Genomic DNA, 16,785 nt, shown 5'->3' on the forward strand with positions numbered 1-16,785 from the left:
GGGGGTAAAAAAATAAAAAATTGAAATTAGAAATATCTTTTAAAAATAATTTTTAATATTTTTTTGGGAGGGGGTGGGGTAGGGGTGAGGGTGGGGTAAAAAAATTGAATTTAAAAACAAGCTTTAAAAAAAATATTATTTGGGGGGAGGGGGGGGAGTTAGTTGGGGGGTGGTTTGAGGGTAGGGACAAAATAAATTGATTTTTTCAACAAAAAAAATAATTGTAATTTGAAGTTGGAAGAGAGTTTTGGAAAATGTTTTCCTTAAGTTTAGAAGGGAAGTCATTTTCCTTAAATTTGAGGAAAATGAGTTGATTTGGAAAACATTTAGCCCAACCAAACATGAGAAAATTAGAAAACATTTTCTGGAAAATGTTTTCCTTCATACCAAACACACCCTTAGTCTATTTTTGTAACTTGCAGTTACGTTATTTATATTCCCCCCCCCCCCCCCCCNCCCCCAACCACACACACAACCACCCAAAAAAATAATCCAGAACGATCCTCTAACATGATTTTTTAGTTTCATCGTTTTTACATCCCTACCCCACCCTGAGGGATTGTTGCATTTTATTTATTTTGGATACTGCTTGTTTATAAGTAGAGCTGTAAAAAAGAACTGGCCCAACCCCACCCGATCCAAGCCTCGCAGGCCAAGGAATTTGAAGGGCTAGGGCGGACTGGCCCTTCATTTGGTAGAGCCTGAAAATGCTCAACCCAACCCAATCCTAGAAGGGCCGAGGACTGGGGCTGGATAGCCCTTCTTTTTATTTTTATATTTACTTTTTTGTTTTCAAACTTGTAATTCTATAACATCAAGAAAATGAGAAGATTTTCAAATCAAATATGACAAACAATGGTGTTGTTTCAATAACACTAGCAAAAATTTAGTTTAATTAGCATGTATCTCGCATACCATATATGCGAATGAGATAAAAGAGTGACAAGCAAGATGGGAGGGAGGCGAGGGCACGAGATTTGTATGTGTATCCTAGATACATGCGAATCTACTTTGATAGAATGTATATATAATAAATTAACCTAATTTTGAGTCCATATATTCTGAGATACATGTATCTGGGTACGAAGATTCATAATATTACAACACATTGTGTACTCAAATTATTAGTTTATATACTAGTAAGATTATTGTAAATTACAAAAGTTTTGACCCATGAGCCGACCCCGACCCAGCCCCGATCAAGCCTTAAGGACCAAGGGCTTATATAGGTCGGGCTTAAAAGCCCTAGTTTTAAATGGGGGTTGAAAAATCCTATCCCAACCCTACCCCAATAATGGGTAGGGTTGGGCCGGCCCATGGGCTAATCCCATTTTGACGGCTTGATTTATAAGCATGGATGTTATAATTTCCAATTTTTTTTTTTAAAAAAGTATATTAATTTACAATAAATTAAATAATCAATAAGTAATAATTTATGTAATATAATTTCTACATAACTAAATCATACATAAATAATATTTACGTAGCTAATATTTGTATAATTAATATTTACATAACTAATACCTACATAACTAATACCTGCATAATTCTAACCAGTAACCAAACGGCCCCCTAGTTTATCATTTTGTACTTGTAAAAGATCTTTTCTATTATCCTATCAGGATTCTGGAAAAGGAAGAATGTTTTTATGTGAAAGTACATTTTATTTTAAGGAAATAAAAATTGTTGGTTGATATTATGGTTTCAAAAGAAACAAAAGTGATATTATTAAATAATTTGCCAAATATGAATGACTATTCAAAGAATTTACTAATTTTTTTAGGGGAAATTATGTTGTTAAGCAAACTTATACTACTTAATTAGTCATCATAGATATAGTTTGCTATAATTACCGATCGTGACTAATATTAATCATTAATTACATGGGCTGACTTCAAATTTGTAAATTAGCCACATTTGTATAATTCATCACATTTGTATAGTTCACAACTAACAATTCTTCGTTTGATTTGTATTTGTATATGATGATGATTTCCTTTGATTTTTCAGTTTTATTACCATATACATTCAATCTTTTTTTTGTATAACATTTTAAAGTTTGAATAAACGTGTAGTTTTCGAATTTTGTATAATATAATTTATATAATGTAATTTGTCTAATATAATTTGTATAACAATTTAAAGTTTATATGTTTATGTTTGTATCAATTCGTTATTTTGAGTTTTATCATATTTGTATAATTTCAGACTTTGTATTACTCAATTATACAAAAATATGTGAATTATACAAATGTACCCGCAAATTATGCAAACTAGATGTGAATTATACAAATTGTTGCCCTCTCTCGCTCACCTCTCTCCTTCCTCTCTCAATCTCGCTCGCCTCTCTCATCTCTCTCCCAATCTCATTCGCCTCTTCCTCCCTCTCCCAATCTCTCTCGTCAAATATATAAATACATATGTATATCAATTGTATAATGTATATATACAATTATCTAACCGATATACATATACAATTCACCTCTCTCCCGCTCTCTGTCTTTTCTCGCTCGCTTCTCTTCTCCCTCTCCCAATCTCGATCACCACTCTCCTCCCTATAACATGTAGTTACAAATCGTAATTAGAAAACTATAGCTATGGATCATAATTAAACTGTTTTTGAGTGGCTATATGCGAAAGATCATTTTTTTTTATGGGAAAAGAGTTTGATATACCCCTTCAATTTTGTCATTTAGAACTTATATATCTCTCGTTACAAAAGTGGAACACATATACCTTATCGTTATAAAACCTGTCACATATACCATACCGTTACAAAAGTGGAAAAAATAATTTCAAGTTATTTGTTTAAGGGGAATTTTCGCAAATAGCCACTACAATAAACTTAATTATGCTCTATAGCTATAGTTTGCATATTTATGGGCCGTGGCTACAGTTTATGCTGTCTCGTTTGTATAATTCGCGGGTTTGTATAATTTGCGGGTTCATTTGTATAATTGAGTTGTTTTTTGTATATACTCGAAATAACGAATTTATACAAACACAAATATCTGAACTTTAAACAGTTATACAAATTATATGATACACAAAAGTTATACAAATTATATTATACGAATTTCGAATTATACAAACATGCGAATCATACAAATTCAAAACCCCAGCCCACGTAATTATCACTGAATGTTGGTCGCGAGTGGTAATTAACTAAAACTATAACTATAATGCATAATTAACTAGTATATGTTTGTTTAACCACGTAATTTTTTTTTTAATTGTTAATGTTTTAAAAAATCACGTATTTGATCTTTTTCACACATACCTTAATTTTTGACTTCTCTGATTATTATCATTTGAGTTTTTATTCTTATTTTATTTTTCTTTAATTATTTAGTGTAAAAATAAGAGAAATAAAAAGAAAGAAGTGTGAATGAAAGCAGATTAAAAAGTAAGAAAAACTTAAAATTATTTTTTTACGGCTATATTATAATTTAGTTATTATATTTGTAAAAAAGATATTTGAGGCATCTATAATACATTCTACAAGAAAATAAGTGAAAAGAATAAATTTGACCATTAAAATAATAAATTCAAATTGGTTGATGAATACAAATAGTAAAAAAAAAATGTGCGAGAAGGATCAAATACAACCCTACATGAATTGTTTTATTTTTTTAATAAAAAATAATTTTAAATTAATATTTTTCATTTCAATTAGAGAAAAATGTATTTATGAGCAATTTGTTTAACAATATAATATATACGAAGCCATTTCATAACAAAGATATATCACCTCTAAACAACAAATCGAAGGGTATACAAGGTTTTTTTAAAAAATTTAATAATCTCGCAAAGTTCAATGAAGTTTACTACTACTATATTTTATACTAATATTTATTTTTTAAAAAATTGATAAAATATTATTTTATTGTTAATTTTCTTTTTTGGTAAAAATCAATTTATGAAACACAAACATTTAATTTTTTTTTAAGAAGCTTGTCAAAAAAAAGAAGAAGCTGTACTATTTTTTTTGAGAGTACATTTATTATCTACTTTTATTAATTTAACGCCATTTTCTACTGTCGTCTTCTTTGTTCTTCCGTCTGTGCACAAAAAAGGGCGAGAATCAAAGGCCATCCTCAACATCACCCAGGTATTGATTCTGCCATTGCTGAGATTATAGTTAGGGTTTTCCTAAATCTTCCATTTTGCTTGAATTGTCTGTTCTTCATATCAATCTCTTAACCACAGATCTGAAAACTTTGACCATCTGATTCCTTCATATCTGAATTTATTTGAGCAACTTCACAAATAGTGCTTATCGTTATTGTTAGTTTCATTTCGCACGAATTTGTTGTTTCTAGGTTGTGTTCCCTGGAAGAAACAGAAAATAAGTCAAATGAGAAAGTGAAAACATCTGTGTTAAGGGATATGACGATTAAGTAGTTAAAAGTAAGCATCTTTTTAACCAAAAAAAATGAACTTGAATCAGAAAACGCTCGGCCATTAGCTCGAAAATGGGGAAGCAGAAGGAAAGTACTGCTATGGAAATTGAGGATCAGAGTTCTATTCCTTCTGATCAGATCAATAACCTTAAGTTCTCCGTCAATGGTACTCTCTCTCTCTCCCTCCTCAAAGGCTTATCCGCTGGTTCCTTTTTCCAATTGCATTGAAAATTGTGGAGATTTCACTGAATTTAGGTACATTTTGTAGTGTTACAGCTTTTAAAATCTGCTCAAATGCAGCATGGATTGAGATTCGGTGATTATGCTCGTTACAGGTGCTATTCCGATGCATCCATGTTCCTCAAGACAATTAAATAAGTGATTTAGGTGTGATTTGTTTTTGAGTGATTTTGGTGTTAAAGGTGTAAGAAATTTGGAATTTACAGGAGGTATTGTACGGCTCGATTAAGGAGATTGTATAAATCGCTCAAGTTCACTCACGGACGTTTGAAGTACACTAAGCGTTCAATTTCCGTAACTACGGTCACTGAAGTGAGGTGTGTGTATTTGTATTTTGTTTGACATGTTTTGTATGGCTAGTATTTGCTTGGTTTATAATTTAAGTAATAGATTAGTTGAAAATTTGGGGGTTCTTTTTTTGATTCTTTTGGTTTATAATTTTGAGTAATATGGTTATGTGTTTGAAGATTGTATTTACTTATTACAACAACAAAAATTACCCATCATTCTCAAACTAATTAGGGTCAATTATATGAATTCTCTACATTTTGTTCAGTCCAAAATTCACTCTTTTCTTTTTTAGATTATTGTGACCAGTGGCAAAGGCAAGATTTTCATTAAGGGGGTTCAAAATACGAAGAATTAACACACGAAGAAGTCGAAGGGGGTTCAACATCTATAATAATAATAATAATAATATTAATAATTTTAACCATGTATAAATAGTGTTGTTTTCTGCTGAAGGGTTCAAATAAACCCCTGGACCCTTATTAGCTCCGCCTCTGATGGCGACGTCCGGGCCAGCTTGTGCGTCACTAAAATATTTCACCGCATACTTGCTAGCTCCCACTAGTAGAGTTACTTGTTAACTTTATCCACCCGGGTTTAGGCAATTGAAAAGAAATCACCTAGTGTTTCTCTATGGAGATTTCAATCCTAGTCTCTGTTAACTTTATCCACCCGGGTTTAGGCAATTGAAAGAAATCACCTAGTGTTTCTCTATGGAGATTTCAATCCTAGTCTCACATGTTTTTCATCCCACTTCATTGACCTCTAGACTACACTTATTACTAAAATGATACATATCTAACCGTACTAAAAAAGGGATCAATTGAAACGTAGGCATTGCCTAGTGAAGGTTTGTCAGACTCAGAGAAGGGAAAAAAGAGAGGGAGTAGAAGAGTTTCTGCTGTATTGGATTATTTTATTCAACAATTGTATGTTTGCAAGTCTAAAGTTCTAATTTGTGAAATTGTTTGATGTTGATCAAGCTATCATGACGCCCTTTTTGGAGCGGTTGGGTGCATTTCTTGAATTAATTTCTACAAAGTTGACATGTTAAAGATCTAGTTCCTTGAAGAAGTATAAAGAGAGAAGTGTTATACTTCTTTTTGTAGTGTGATCTATACTTTCTGCGGATATTGTAGTCTATTGAGTTATGAACAATCTACTCTGCCTAATATGAGTCATATTTTCTTTCTTATCTCTTGAATGTACAAAGTTGATTAATGCTTAACAATCTCAATGATTTACGCTTGTTGTAGGTTTCTTCACTTGGTTCTCTATACAGCTGAAAGAGCTTGGAGTCATGCTATGGAAAAGAAAACATTGCCTGATGGACCAAATGCACGCCAAAGAAGTTATCTGATTGGTCGGTTGAGAAAGGCGGTTAAATGGGCTAGTCTTTTCCAGGAATTATGTTCCATCAAGGGAGATTCGAGAACATCTTTAGAAGCGGAGGTATGCTTTTCTTGTGTCATGATTCTCATATACATGGCAATGTGTTTGCTCATGAGAGCATTTGATTTTAGTCATTAGCCTAAACCTTCGTTCATTTCGACCCCTGAGGTGCTGCCAGAGGTGTTGATCTTCTCAAAATGCTTTTTCCTTGCTATACTTGAAGTCTCTTTGTTCATTTTTCTTTTGATTAGGATGATCTTTCTGAAATACATGAAGTCAGGGAAAGGAAACTCATGCCACTAATGGATAAAAGTGTAGTGGTGGCAGGAAAGTCATTGGGTCCTTCAGAATAACCATGTTATAGATTTTGGTTGATTTGCTTGATTAACATGTTAATATCTGATGACTTCAAATTATTATGAAAGAAACAGATTCTTCTGTGACTTATTTCTCTATTTACCTTTCAAACTTCGCTTTTGTCTGTGCTAAAACTGAATTTACTTCACTCGCAAGGGTGACCGATTTGGTTGGGCAGGGGATCTCCCAAATGGGGGCATCAGGTTCCGAACCCCCTGCATTCTTTCTTGGTCTAGCTCGTCGCACGGGGTCTGCCTAGCGCGGTTTTCCTCTCGTGTTGTTTTTGCCTATATGGATTTCTTTGCTTCTATTCTGTTTTATTCTTAGTTAAGTAGTCAGTGATTCCGATAAATTGTAGATCGTTTGAGACAATTTTTCTCTTTGTGGTTTTAGTTTTACCTTGTGGTGCACCTATAAGCGGATAAAACCCAAACAAATAATATTACTATGAAGATTCATCACAGTATAACTATTTTTCAAATACTGACCGCACTTACCACAATCATCTTTAATTTCTTAATGGAACTGGCTTTGAAGCTTACATCGTGGAGTTGTCTTGTACTTGCTATTGGCTTCATAAATTGAGTAAGTTCCTAAGTGTTAGTATCCTTGTCTAGGTAGTAGCTTGTACTCTTGGAAGGATAAAACAAACTGACCCTAGTGACTTACTTGGATAGAAAGGATAAAAGCGAAGAAAAGAGCTTCATTTGGATGACAATTAGGGGGTCAAACTTGCTGCTGAAATTCTGAGGAAAAGAAAGATACCTATATTAACTGGTGTTATATGTGTAAATGTTCGAGAGAAAACTTGGTCCACTTGTAGCTACATTGAAAGGTTGTTAGTCAATTGTGGTGTACACGGGACAGTAGTGAATCTGTTCGACTATAGTCATTAATGTTGGCTATGGTCAAGGATGTGATATTTAGCTACTCTCACAGAAGATGAAAAAATGTAGATCCTTTTCTATCATTCCGGTTATAAAAAACGGTTTTAAAGTTGCCTATTTCCATTAATTTATCTGCCCTTTTTTTTTGGTAAAGACCATTAATCTATCTGCCCTTTTGTGTGGCTAATCATTTACCTGACCCGGTATATCAACTTTGTTTCCTTAATGAGAACTTTAGTACAATGTAAAATCTGTTTTAAGTTTATATAATTGGTAGTGCCTTTCACCTTGCCTTTTGGCACCTTGCCTGTATATGTTGGTGGTAGAACAGAGAATCAAATGTAAAGAATCATATCATGTTGTTGATTCTCTACTTTCTAATGTACTACTTTTATGTGGGAGATTTTTGTATGATTAGTAAAATTATTTACCTTGTGAAAAAAACAGAGAATCAAACTTAGCAGATCTGCAAATTGTTGACATAGTTTTTTTCTTGTGGAGATTTTACATAAACAATAGTTAATTAATCTGAATCTCTGAACACCCCAATCACTCCATTCCTTTTCTAATCACATCCTTTTACCATTGGCATTATTTTTTTTCATTGCTCTTGTGCAGACGTGGTGTTTCATTTTGTGTTTGAATGCTTAAAGCGAGTCAATATAGTTTTTAATTATTGACACAAATCTTCTAGAGTTTGCTTTTGTAGTGTGATTCAGCAATCTTGTTCCTAATCTGCAGGCTTATGCTGCATACATGAAAGGGAGTTTATTGTTTGAAAAAGATCAAAATTGGGACGTTGCTCTAAAGTGTTTCAAAAGTGCCAGGTACTGTAGTCTTTATGGAGATGTATACTTGTCTATGGCTGACAGTATAATGGCCAGAATGTCTAGTTTGTTTCCAAATAATATCCACGGAGGAAGTTGTAGAATAATCTCTTCATTCTGCTCGCCATATCTGCTTCTTTTATTTGAATATACTATTGTTTCAACAAGGTCCTGAATTCTCGCTATCTCTTATTTGGATAGGGCTGTGTATGAGGAACTTGGAAAATATGGAGATCTAGAGAACCAAGTATTGTGCCGTGAGCGAGTTGAGGAACTAGAACCTAGTATCAGATATTGCTTACACAAGATTGGTGAGTCTAACTTACAAACTTCTGAACTCGTTTCCATCGGTGAAATTGAAGGGCCTGCACTGGACCTTTTCAAAGCGAAGTTGGAGGTGAGCTGTCATTTCTAAGTGTATTTACAATTTACCCCGATAAAATAAAAGTGTGTATGGCTTACAGGCACTATTTTTTTGTAGATAGTGCTGTCTTTCTCAAGTTTTTTTTTTTTTTATAAAATTTTTAAAGTGAGTTTGGAGGATGATTTGCTCCTAATTGATCTATCACTTTCTTTTCTTTGTTAACAGGCTGCTATGGCAGAGGCAAGATCTCAGCAGGCTGCATCTATGACAGAATTTCATTGGCTTGGAAATAGATTTCCAATTTCAAATGCAAAGATACGGGTGTCCATCCTGAAAGGTATGTTTACTTTGATGCAAAAGGTAGCACTTTGAAAAACGCATCAATAGTCAACTTACTGGAGGTTCCAACATTAGGATTTTTTTGTCTCTTGAGTTTGGAATTGTTCCAGTCGACTATTTTGAACCAAATTTTGTTCCTTTAACCTAGTTTTAGATTTTGGTCTACATACTTGTGTTCTTTATTCAACAGAGCATTTCTAGGGAGTTCCTTGATATTTTCCTCTTAGCTTTTGGATGTCTGTACTTGAAATTGAAATCCTTGTAGGCTGCAGAGCACTCTCTATGACCCTTGTGAGTTGTCTTCTAATGTTAATGATGTTAACAGTTGCAGATTTGCATGTCTAGTCCCAGCGACAGTGATGAGGAATATAACAGAGTATAAAATATGTAACAAGATGAGGCAAACCAAAAATTGTAAGGAATTGTCCACTAGGAATGCCATGTTATACAATGCAACAAGTCTGTTATCTTACAAAGAATGAAGTACACAGATGCATGTATTATACCTAAAAAAGTTTGCATCAACATTGTTGCTTTTGCAAACTTGAGTGGGAAATGAGAATTTTCACCGGTTTTAACTTATGAGGCTCGTAATTTAGTTTTAAATTTCTCCTCATTTTCGCATCTCTAGTGAAATTCTCCATTTGTTCCATTTATGTGACACTTTTTCCTTATTAGTTTGTTCCAAAAAAAATGACATCTTTCTATACTTGGAAACAATTTGACTTTAAACTTCTCATTTTACCCTTAATGACATGCCTTTATAACCACAAAAATATCATTGCATTTATAAAACCACAAGATCTAAAAAAAAGTTCTTTCTTATACTTTGTTCATAGTCGAACACTAACACATAAATTGAAATGGAGGGAGTAACTTTTAACCACTTTGTGTTTTGGTCAACTAATTGCATATTTGCATATCTTCCTTTAAAACATCATGCTGGTTTTAGCTTTATTTCAAGCTTATATTATACACTGTACCATTTAATCAGCCCAGGAACTGGAGAAAGATATCCATGGTTCAGCTGCTGATTCTCTTCCAGCAGAGAAGAAACTTGTGTTATATGACAAAATATTTGCAGCATATCACGAAGCCAGGAGCTGCATCCGGAATGACCTGGTGAGTGACTACTCCTTATATTACATTATAGTAGCTGGCTCTTGGAAATTTCAAGTTGATCTTGATATATATTGCATAAATCAAATTAAAGTCCTGAATTGGTTCATCTTGTACACATGGTTTTTCTTCTAGGTTACGGCTGCTAATTCAGAAAATGTGAAGGATGAGTTAAGTGGACTGGATAAAGCCGTTGGTGCAATTTTAGGGCAGCGAACCATTGAGAGGAACCAGTTGCTAGTTAAAATAGCTAAAAGCAAGCTCAACAAGGTTCGTGATGATAAAAATGAAAAGGTCACGAAGCCAGAGGAGCTTGTTCGGCTGTATGATCTACTGTTACAGGTAAAATTATCGAGTGTTATTTTCTTATTACATTCTTAATCAGTGTATTTTAGATCAGAATTGGCAATATGACAAGGCTCACTCATATGGCTATTGGACTGCACTGTTAACTGCTTTCTCTGGTGCAGAATACTGCTGATCTTTCTGATCTAGTTAGTTCTGGAAGAGATAGAAAAGTGGAAGAAGTTGCCTTAGCTGAAGAGTGTGAGCTGAGAAGTATGGCTTTCCGAGCAGAAAGGTTCGGCTTTTATTACTTCATTAAGTGAAATGTTTTTTTTGAGCCAAGGGTCTATCGGATACAGTCTCTCTACCTCTCAAGGTAGAGGTAAGGTTTGTGTACACACTACCCTTCCCACTTGTGAGACTATACTGAGTATGTTGTTGTTGTTGTTGTATTTTTTCTTTTATCATGTGATAGTTGAAAAAGTTTCTGGTGAGAAGAGGAGAGTGAAAGACTATCTGCATACGGTTTTAGCATTTCTTGTGGCCGTCTAAAACTAATATTATTGGTGAATTTATGAGAAGGAGATCTGGAACTTTTAGTGTCCTAGATAAGGAAGTTGTACCATTTCAATGTACAAAATGCTTAAGCGGTAATCAATGAAATTTTGGGTCAGTGATACTATGTAAGATTGTACTTTGCCTGTTTGGAGTAATTTGAAATTGTGGTTCCTGTGCTAGTATCTATTTAAACTATAATAAAATGTTCATTATCTTAGATAACGGACATCATTGGATTAATCTATTTGCCTCCTGCTAGTTACTTCACGACTTAGACTGAGTTTCATTCCGCACTAATATCTTCATGTGCAAAATTTTGTTCAATTTGATGTGGTAGACCTGTAGTTTGGTGCGCTAATTTCAACTTCTGGCTAAGACATTAGGAGTCCTACCGATTCTCTTATTTTAAGCCTGTTCTGAAAAATAATTTTGCTTTTGCACTGTGATGAGGTCTTGTTTATAAGTCCTCTTGCCCCTCCTCCTTCTCTTCCCCCATGAAGCACTAGTCATCTTAGATCTTACTTGGTTTCTGGGGTTGTAGCTTCCCGTATCTGTAACGTTGTCCTAGGATGAATATTTTCTTGTTTGAAATCTATTCAAAGCTTTGATTTCAATTTTCCTCCAGGTGCTTCTACTTAGCAAAGTCCTACAGTTCGGCGGGAAAGAGGACAGAAGCATATGCCTTGTACTCTCGAGCTCGTTCTTTAGCTGATGCAGCTCTTACGAAACTGCAGTCCGCGAATGCTGCTGATCAGGTTAGCATTTAATCAGTCAAACTACCTGCTTTTATTATATTAAAAATTGATTGTGCATGTTCTCTAAATGTTCATTGATAGAGCTTCCTAGCTGCTTCTTAAAGGAGAAACTAGTACGAAGATGCCCGTGCTAGATGCAGGCCCAACTCCAAAAGAGTTCTACTCCGAAATGTTCAAATTTGTATCTTTATGTATTCATAATTTTCCCAACTTCCTCAGAACTTTAAATCTTATCTTAAGATCTTTCTTTTAACTTAATAGTAATACTACAGTTACTACAATATTAAACTTCAGTTGATTACATTTTTCCCGAAGGAAAAATGTGATGGAAACTTCTATGGCTTTAAATCTAGTAATGTATCTTTATACACTTAAATATTTACACTTGTTTTTTATATGTTACTAAAAAAATAAAATATAATAGTGTTTGCAACAAATTTTAAAGTGACAAAAAATAAATTGCAATCACAAATAAATTATGAAGAAACATAATTTTATTGATAAACAATGTGGGTACAATTCTATTCCTCCCTTTGATTTTTTTCTTCGAATTTTCTTCGTGATTGAGGACCATTACTAGCGTATTTCTATAATGTAGGATGATGTAGACCTCCTGGAGATTTATTTGATCTCCATGAAAGGATTTTGTGGATCTTCTTGAAGTATTTGGTTGTCAAGAAGAGTTCGGCCACATCTTATCTTTGTGAATATTCCATAACTTTATAGAATTTTCGAGATGCATCTCCAAGGGAATATATTACCCTTTATATAGGCATGAACTAGGGTTTAGGGTAGAGGGGGCATCTGCGCATCTTATGTGCACATGCCCAAACCATCTTACCCGCGCTTCCCTCATCTAATCTTCTCTATTCTAGTATGTCCATATGTCCATCTCAACATCCTCATATCGCAACTTGCATCTTCTGAACATGAGAGCTATTAACTACCCAACACTCTGCCCTATATATCATAGTCGGTCTAACCACCACAATGCCATGAAATTGGATTTTATGGCTTTAAGCATCCATGTTGACCTTCAACTGGTAACTCTCCTTAATATATAAGTACTCCCTCCTTCCCATTTTATGTGACACTGTTTGACTTTGCACGGTGTTTAAGAAATAAAAGAAGACTTTTGAAACTTGTGGTCTAAAACAATTCTTGGATATTTGTGTGGTTGTAAATCATTTCATTAAGGGTAAAAGGAGAATTTAAAAGTTAACTTGTTTCCAATTATAGTAAGGTGACATTCTTTTTGGGACGGACTAAAAAGGAAAGGGTGCCACATAAAATGGGGCGGAGGGAGTAATTAAGTAAGATACGGAGGTACGGAGGTTACTCAACATGGACAAAGCACAAGTGCCTAATTTGAGAATCAGAAACAAGTATATCAACATACAGTGGCAAAATCAATGAGGACATACAAAACACAAAATATACATGGCATCCCCATACATATCTATAGCAAATTACAAGTAAATCACAAAGAATCACTACAGTTGTGAGCACACCTGCTGAAAATGCGGAAGGCAAAGCAACACGGAAGGCAACTATGGAAATAAAAAATGGAGCTTACCACTCTTCCATTGGCTCTCTTGTCCGGGGGGGGGGGGGGGGNGGGGGGGGGGGGAGCAAGGAAATGCTTCAATCAGCAGTCATGGCAGATTTCCACTCACAAGGAAGATTTCAACAGATGGGAATGAAGAGGAACATCAATTGTTGAACTCTTCTCAGCAATCAACAGGAGACAGAAGGACTACTTTCCTTTTTTTGTTTGGGGCCGGGTCTTTGGGCCTGTTATTTGTATTTTTTGTTATTTTGGACATGGGTCTTTGACCTATTTCAGTTAAATAAAATGGTCCACAGACCAAAAATTTCAATTAAAAAAGAAAAGAAAAAGTTCTGATGCATAATTATAGCAGTCTTATATTTTCTACATATGTCACTTCAATCAGTAATATGAGTGTGAATGATTTTTCTTCTCCATTTCTCCTTTTGTCATTGTTTTCTCTCCATCTGTAACAGGTCATGATCAAGGAACTGAGAACACTGTATAACGAGAGCAGATCTAACAGCTGTGCTGAGCATGCCAAAGGAATTATGGAGGAGGAAAAGGCTCCAGAAAATCTCTCGAAAAAGATATCTAATATCTCATTGAATGGAACTGATAAGAAGGTATGATTTGGCCTTCCATATGTCTGATATACTTTTGCAGTCATTCCCATTAGCTAATTTGTTGTTGTATTCACCTTCTCTTTGATGTTCTTGGTGCAAATGGAACCGGGGTGGGGGTGGGGCGGGTTGAGCTTAACCCGCAAATTTTTTAATCCGCCCCTCCCCGCCCTGCATAACAACGTTTTTCATTTTCAACCCGCCTCACCCCGCCCCGCATTACTTTTTTAATATTTTTTTTCTAGTTAAGTTTGATACTAAAAATAAAATTCATAACAATAAATTCTTTTTTTCATTAAGTTGTATTAATTCAATAGGATAGTGACTTAAAAAATTTATTTTCAAGGGTCAATTGAAAAACATGTAAGAAATTATATTATTTTTTATTAAACCATTTTCATATACTATCTCGAATATTTTAGTAGATTTATAGAAATTATCTTAATAAATAATGTTCTATCACTTTTATAACATGTAAAAAGTTAAAATTAAATTTGAACTCACATAAAATCACATATAATAGCAACCCGCCCCGCCCCGCATTAATTTTAAAAAAACCCATTTCAACCCTCCCCACATCCCACCCACCCCGCCCCATATAGCCTTAAACCCACCCCGCCTTGCATCCGCCCTGCTCCATTGCCATCCCTAGAAACTAGGAAGAAACCCATGGAGATTTTCTGTATTGTTAAACTACTTCCAACCAACTTCTTCTATGATCTTTTCTGATTGGGTTTGATGACATTGAAGAAAGGAAGTTTGGATTTCTTATGAAGAATTAATATTGACTGAATGAATCGTGAGAGTTGAAAAAAAAAGTTTGAACGAAGAGGTTTGAGTTCTTGGTAATTCAAAATGTAGTTAACATTAGATGAACCTCTTGCTTATCTTAGCAGAAGCATTAATAGTTCTCCTTGTGTCCTTCAGAGGATACTGCATTTTGTGTGCTTGATTCCTCAATTGATAGGCATATTGTGAAATGAAGTTGTAAATTCCATTGTTTTTCAAGTGTTTGTGCTGGAAAAGGTTTCAACTCAATGAAATGATAACGCAGTTAGGGAATTTCTTCTGGTGTTATAATTCTGCTTGTGTTCCCAAAAAAGGTCAAACATGAACAAGTAAGCATGGTGTTTCTTCATTGATAGTTCTCACTGAGCACTTCAGCATTGTGTTTGACACAAATTCCCCCTCCTCTCCTCCACCCCCATAGTAGAAGTTTCAGTTACACAGTTCATTTCAGTTTTTTATCCATTTAGTACTACGTAGATGCTCCCAACTGTTAGACGTGTTTTCTGGTAGTTCTAAATAAGCTAGCACAACCTTTCCCATTCTCTTCTAGTTTTAGTTTGGTACACATTAGGGTCACCTGAATGTTTGAACTACCAAGTATGACGAATAATTCTGCCTTGATAAATTTTTGATATTTGATATGTGGTAGAAACTTAAAGTTTTCATGCTACTTAGCTTTCATTTAATTCCATGACAGTTGATTGCCTATCTGTTTTGTATTCCAAGAACTCCGGAGTTTCTATTAGGCATTTCATTTTGTATTCGTCCATTTCTAGTTTGTCTAGTTTCTGCTTCCATTTCCATTTGTGTTCTTCTGATCCCCCGACGTGTGTAATCCATGTTTTATACTTCTTTCTTTCAGATGGAGAAACTTCTCATGGAAAAATTGGATACATACGAATCAGCTGTTGGTGAAGCCAACATGAAGGTTGTTCCTCGAATTGAAACATTTCCACCTGCCTTCCAACCAGTTCCTCGTAATCCCATCGTATTGGACCTGGCCTATAACCTCATTGAGTTCCCATCACTGGACTCTCGTATGAAGAAAGATAAGAAAGGTTTCATTAGTAGGTTTTGGGGCTGAGCTTCTTTTTTTTCATTGGTCATTGATTTTTCAGTTGCACCATAGAGTTGAGGCAATTTTATCAAATTTTTAAGCTGCAAAATTCTTCAACATGACTTCAGAAAAATTTTCTATATCTGAGAAGTCAGAGAAAAATTCATTTTATATGCACGGTGTTTTTTCTGAAATTCTAATTTTGGAACAGAGGGCCTTCATTTGGTTGCATCTAATAGTTTGCTTGAATTTATTTTAGAAGTGAATTGTACTACCAAGTTGCATCTCTTTCCATTTCAAATAATAAGAAAATAAACAAAGTTTGTTTTGGAATAAAGGGCTCAGGGAATTTATTTATTTTTAATTGAAAAAGAGATTTATTTTTTCGAATGAAGAACAAATCTACATGTATACATACTCTAGAATCAAATTAAACGTTTGAAAGGTGTTGGAGGAAACTAATTATTCCTTGTTCAAAATTATTACATGACAAAATGTTATCAGGGGATTCAAAATATAACATATAAACAAGAAGTTAAAAGGGTTTTTAATATTCTGCCGAAGGAAATTGGAATGAACTCTTTGCTCTACCTGACTCCGGCCACAATTACTCCCTCGTTCGAATGTACAACATGACAAGAATCTTTTTTTCTAGTTTCATCGGCAAACATGTTATCATACTCGAAATTTCGATAATCAACTACCCTAAGTTTGATAGAGAAAGGAAGCACAAAAATTATTCATGTACTTTTAGTCAAAAACTTTAAGAATTGCCAAAAATCATTTATCAATCGAAAACATGATGTTAGTGAATTTTCACTGTATAATAAGAAGTTTTCTATATAGAATAAAAATTATTAAATGAATCTTGCAATTCTAAAACATAAAATAATCATTTTAATATTAATGATACAAAACAAGAAATGTAAGCTAATATCATAAATCATAAGGGA

General features: G+C 34.2%; 1 protein-coding gene across 1 annotated transcript; it reads left to right on the top strand.

Moving 5' to 3' along the window:
• The first annotated feature begins 3,976 nt into the window (after window positions 1-3,976).
• On the top strand, window positions 3,977-16,065 carry LOC125847532 (uncharacterized). Its single transcript, XM_049527138.1, has 14 exons — window positions 3,977-4,111; window positions 4,451-4,569; window positions 4,672-4,738; window positions 4,850-4,960; window positions 6,188-6,383; window positions 8,309-8,394; window positions 8,596-8,791; window positions 8,984-9,095; window positions 10,092-10,219; window positions 10,352-10,558; window positions 10,687-10,796; window positions 11,685-11,814; window positions 13,840-13,989; window positions 15,638-16,065. The coding sequence occupies exons 2-14, from the start codon at window positions 4,476-4,478 to the stop codon at window positions 15,857-15,859; spliced, it is 1,809 nt and encodes a 602-aa protein (XP_049383095.1). The 5' UTR covers window positions 3,977-4,111; window positions 4,451-4,475; the 3' UTR covers window positions 15,860-16,065.
• The last annotated feature ends 720 nt before the right edge of the window (window positions 16,066-16,785 follow it).

The sequence above is a fragment of the Solanum stenotomum genome, chromosome 12 (assembly GCF_019186545.1).
Source record: "Solanum stenotomum isolate F172 chromosome 12, ASM1918654v1, whole genome shotgun sequence".
Lineage (NCBI taxonomy): Eukaryota > Viridiplantae > Streptophyta > Magnoliopsida > Solanales > Solanaceae > Solanum > Solanum stenotomum.

Excerpts from the sequence above, each read along its gene's own strand:
- LOC125847532 (XM_049527138.1), top strand. The coding sequence starts at position 4,476 with ATGGGGAAGCAGAAGGAAAGTACTGCTATGGAAATTGAGGATCAGAGT. Across the intron at positions 10,559-10,686 it reads TGTATGATCTACTGTTACAG|AATACTGCTGATCTTTCTGA; the intron begins GTAAAATTATCG and ends TCTCTGGTGCAG. Across the intron at positions 10,797-11,684 it reads ATGGCTTTCCGAGCAGAAAG|GTGCTTCTACTTAGCAAAGT; the intron begins GTTCGGCTTTTA and ends ATTTTCCTCCAG.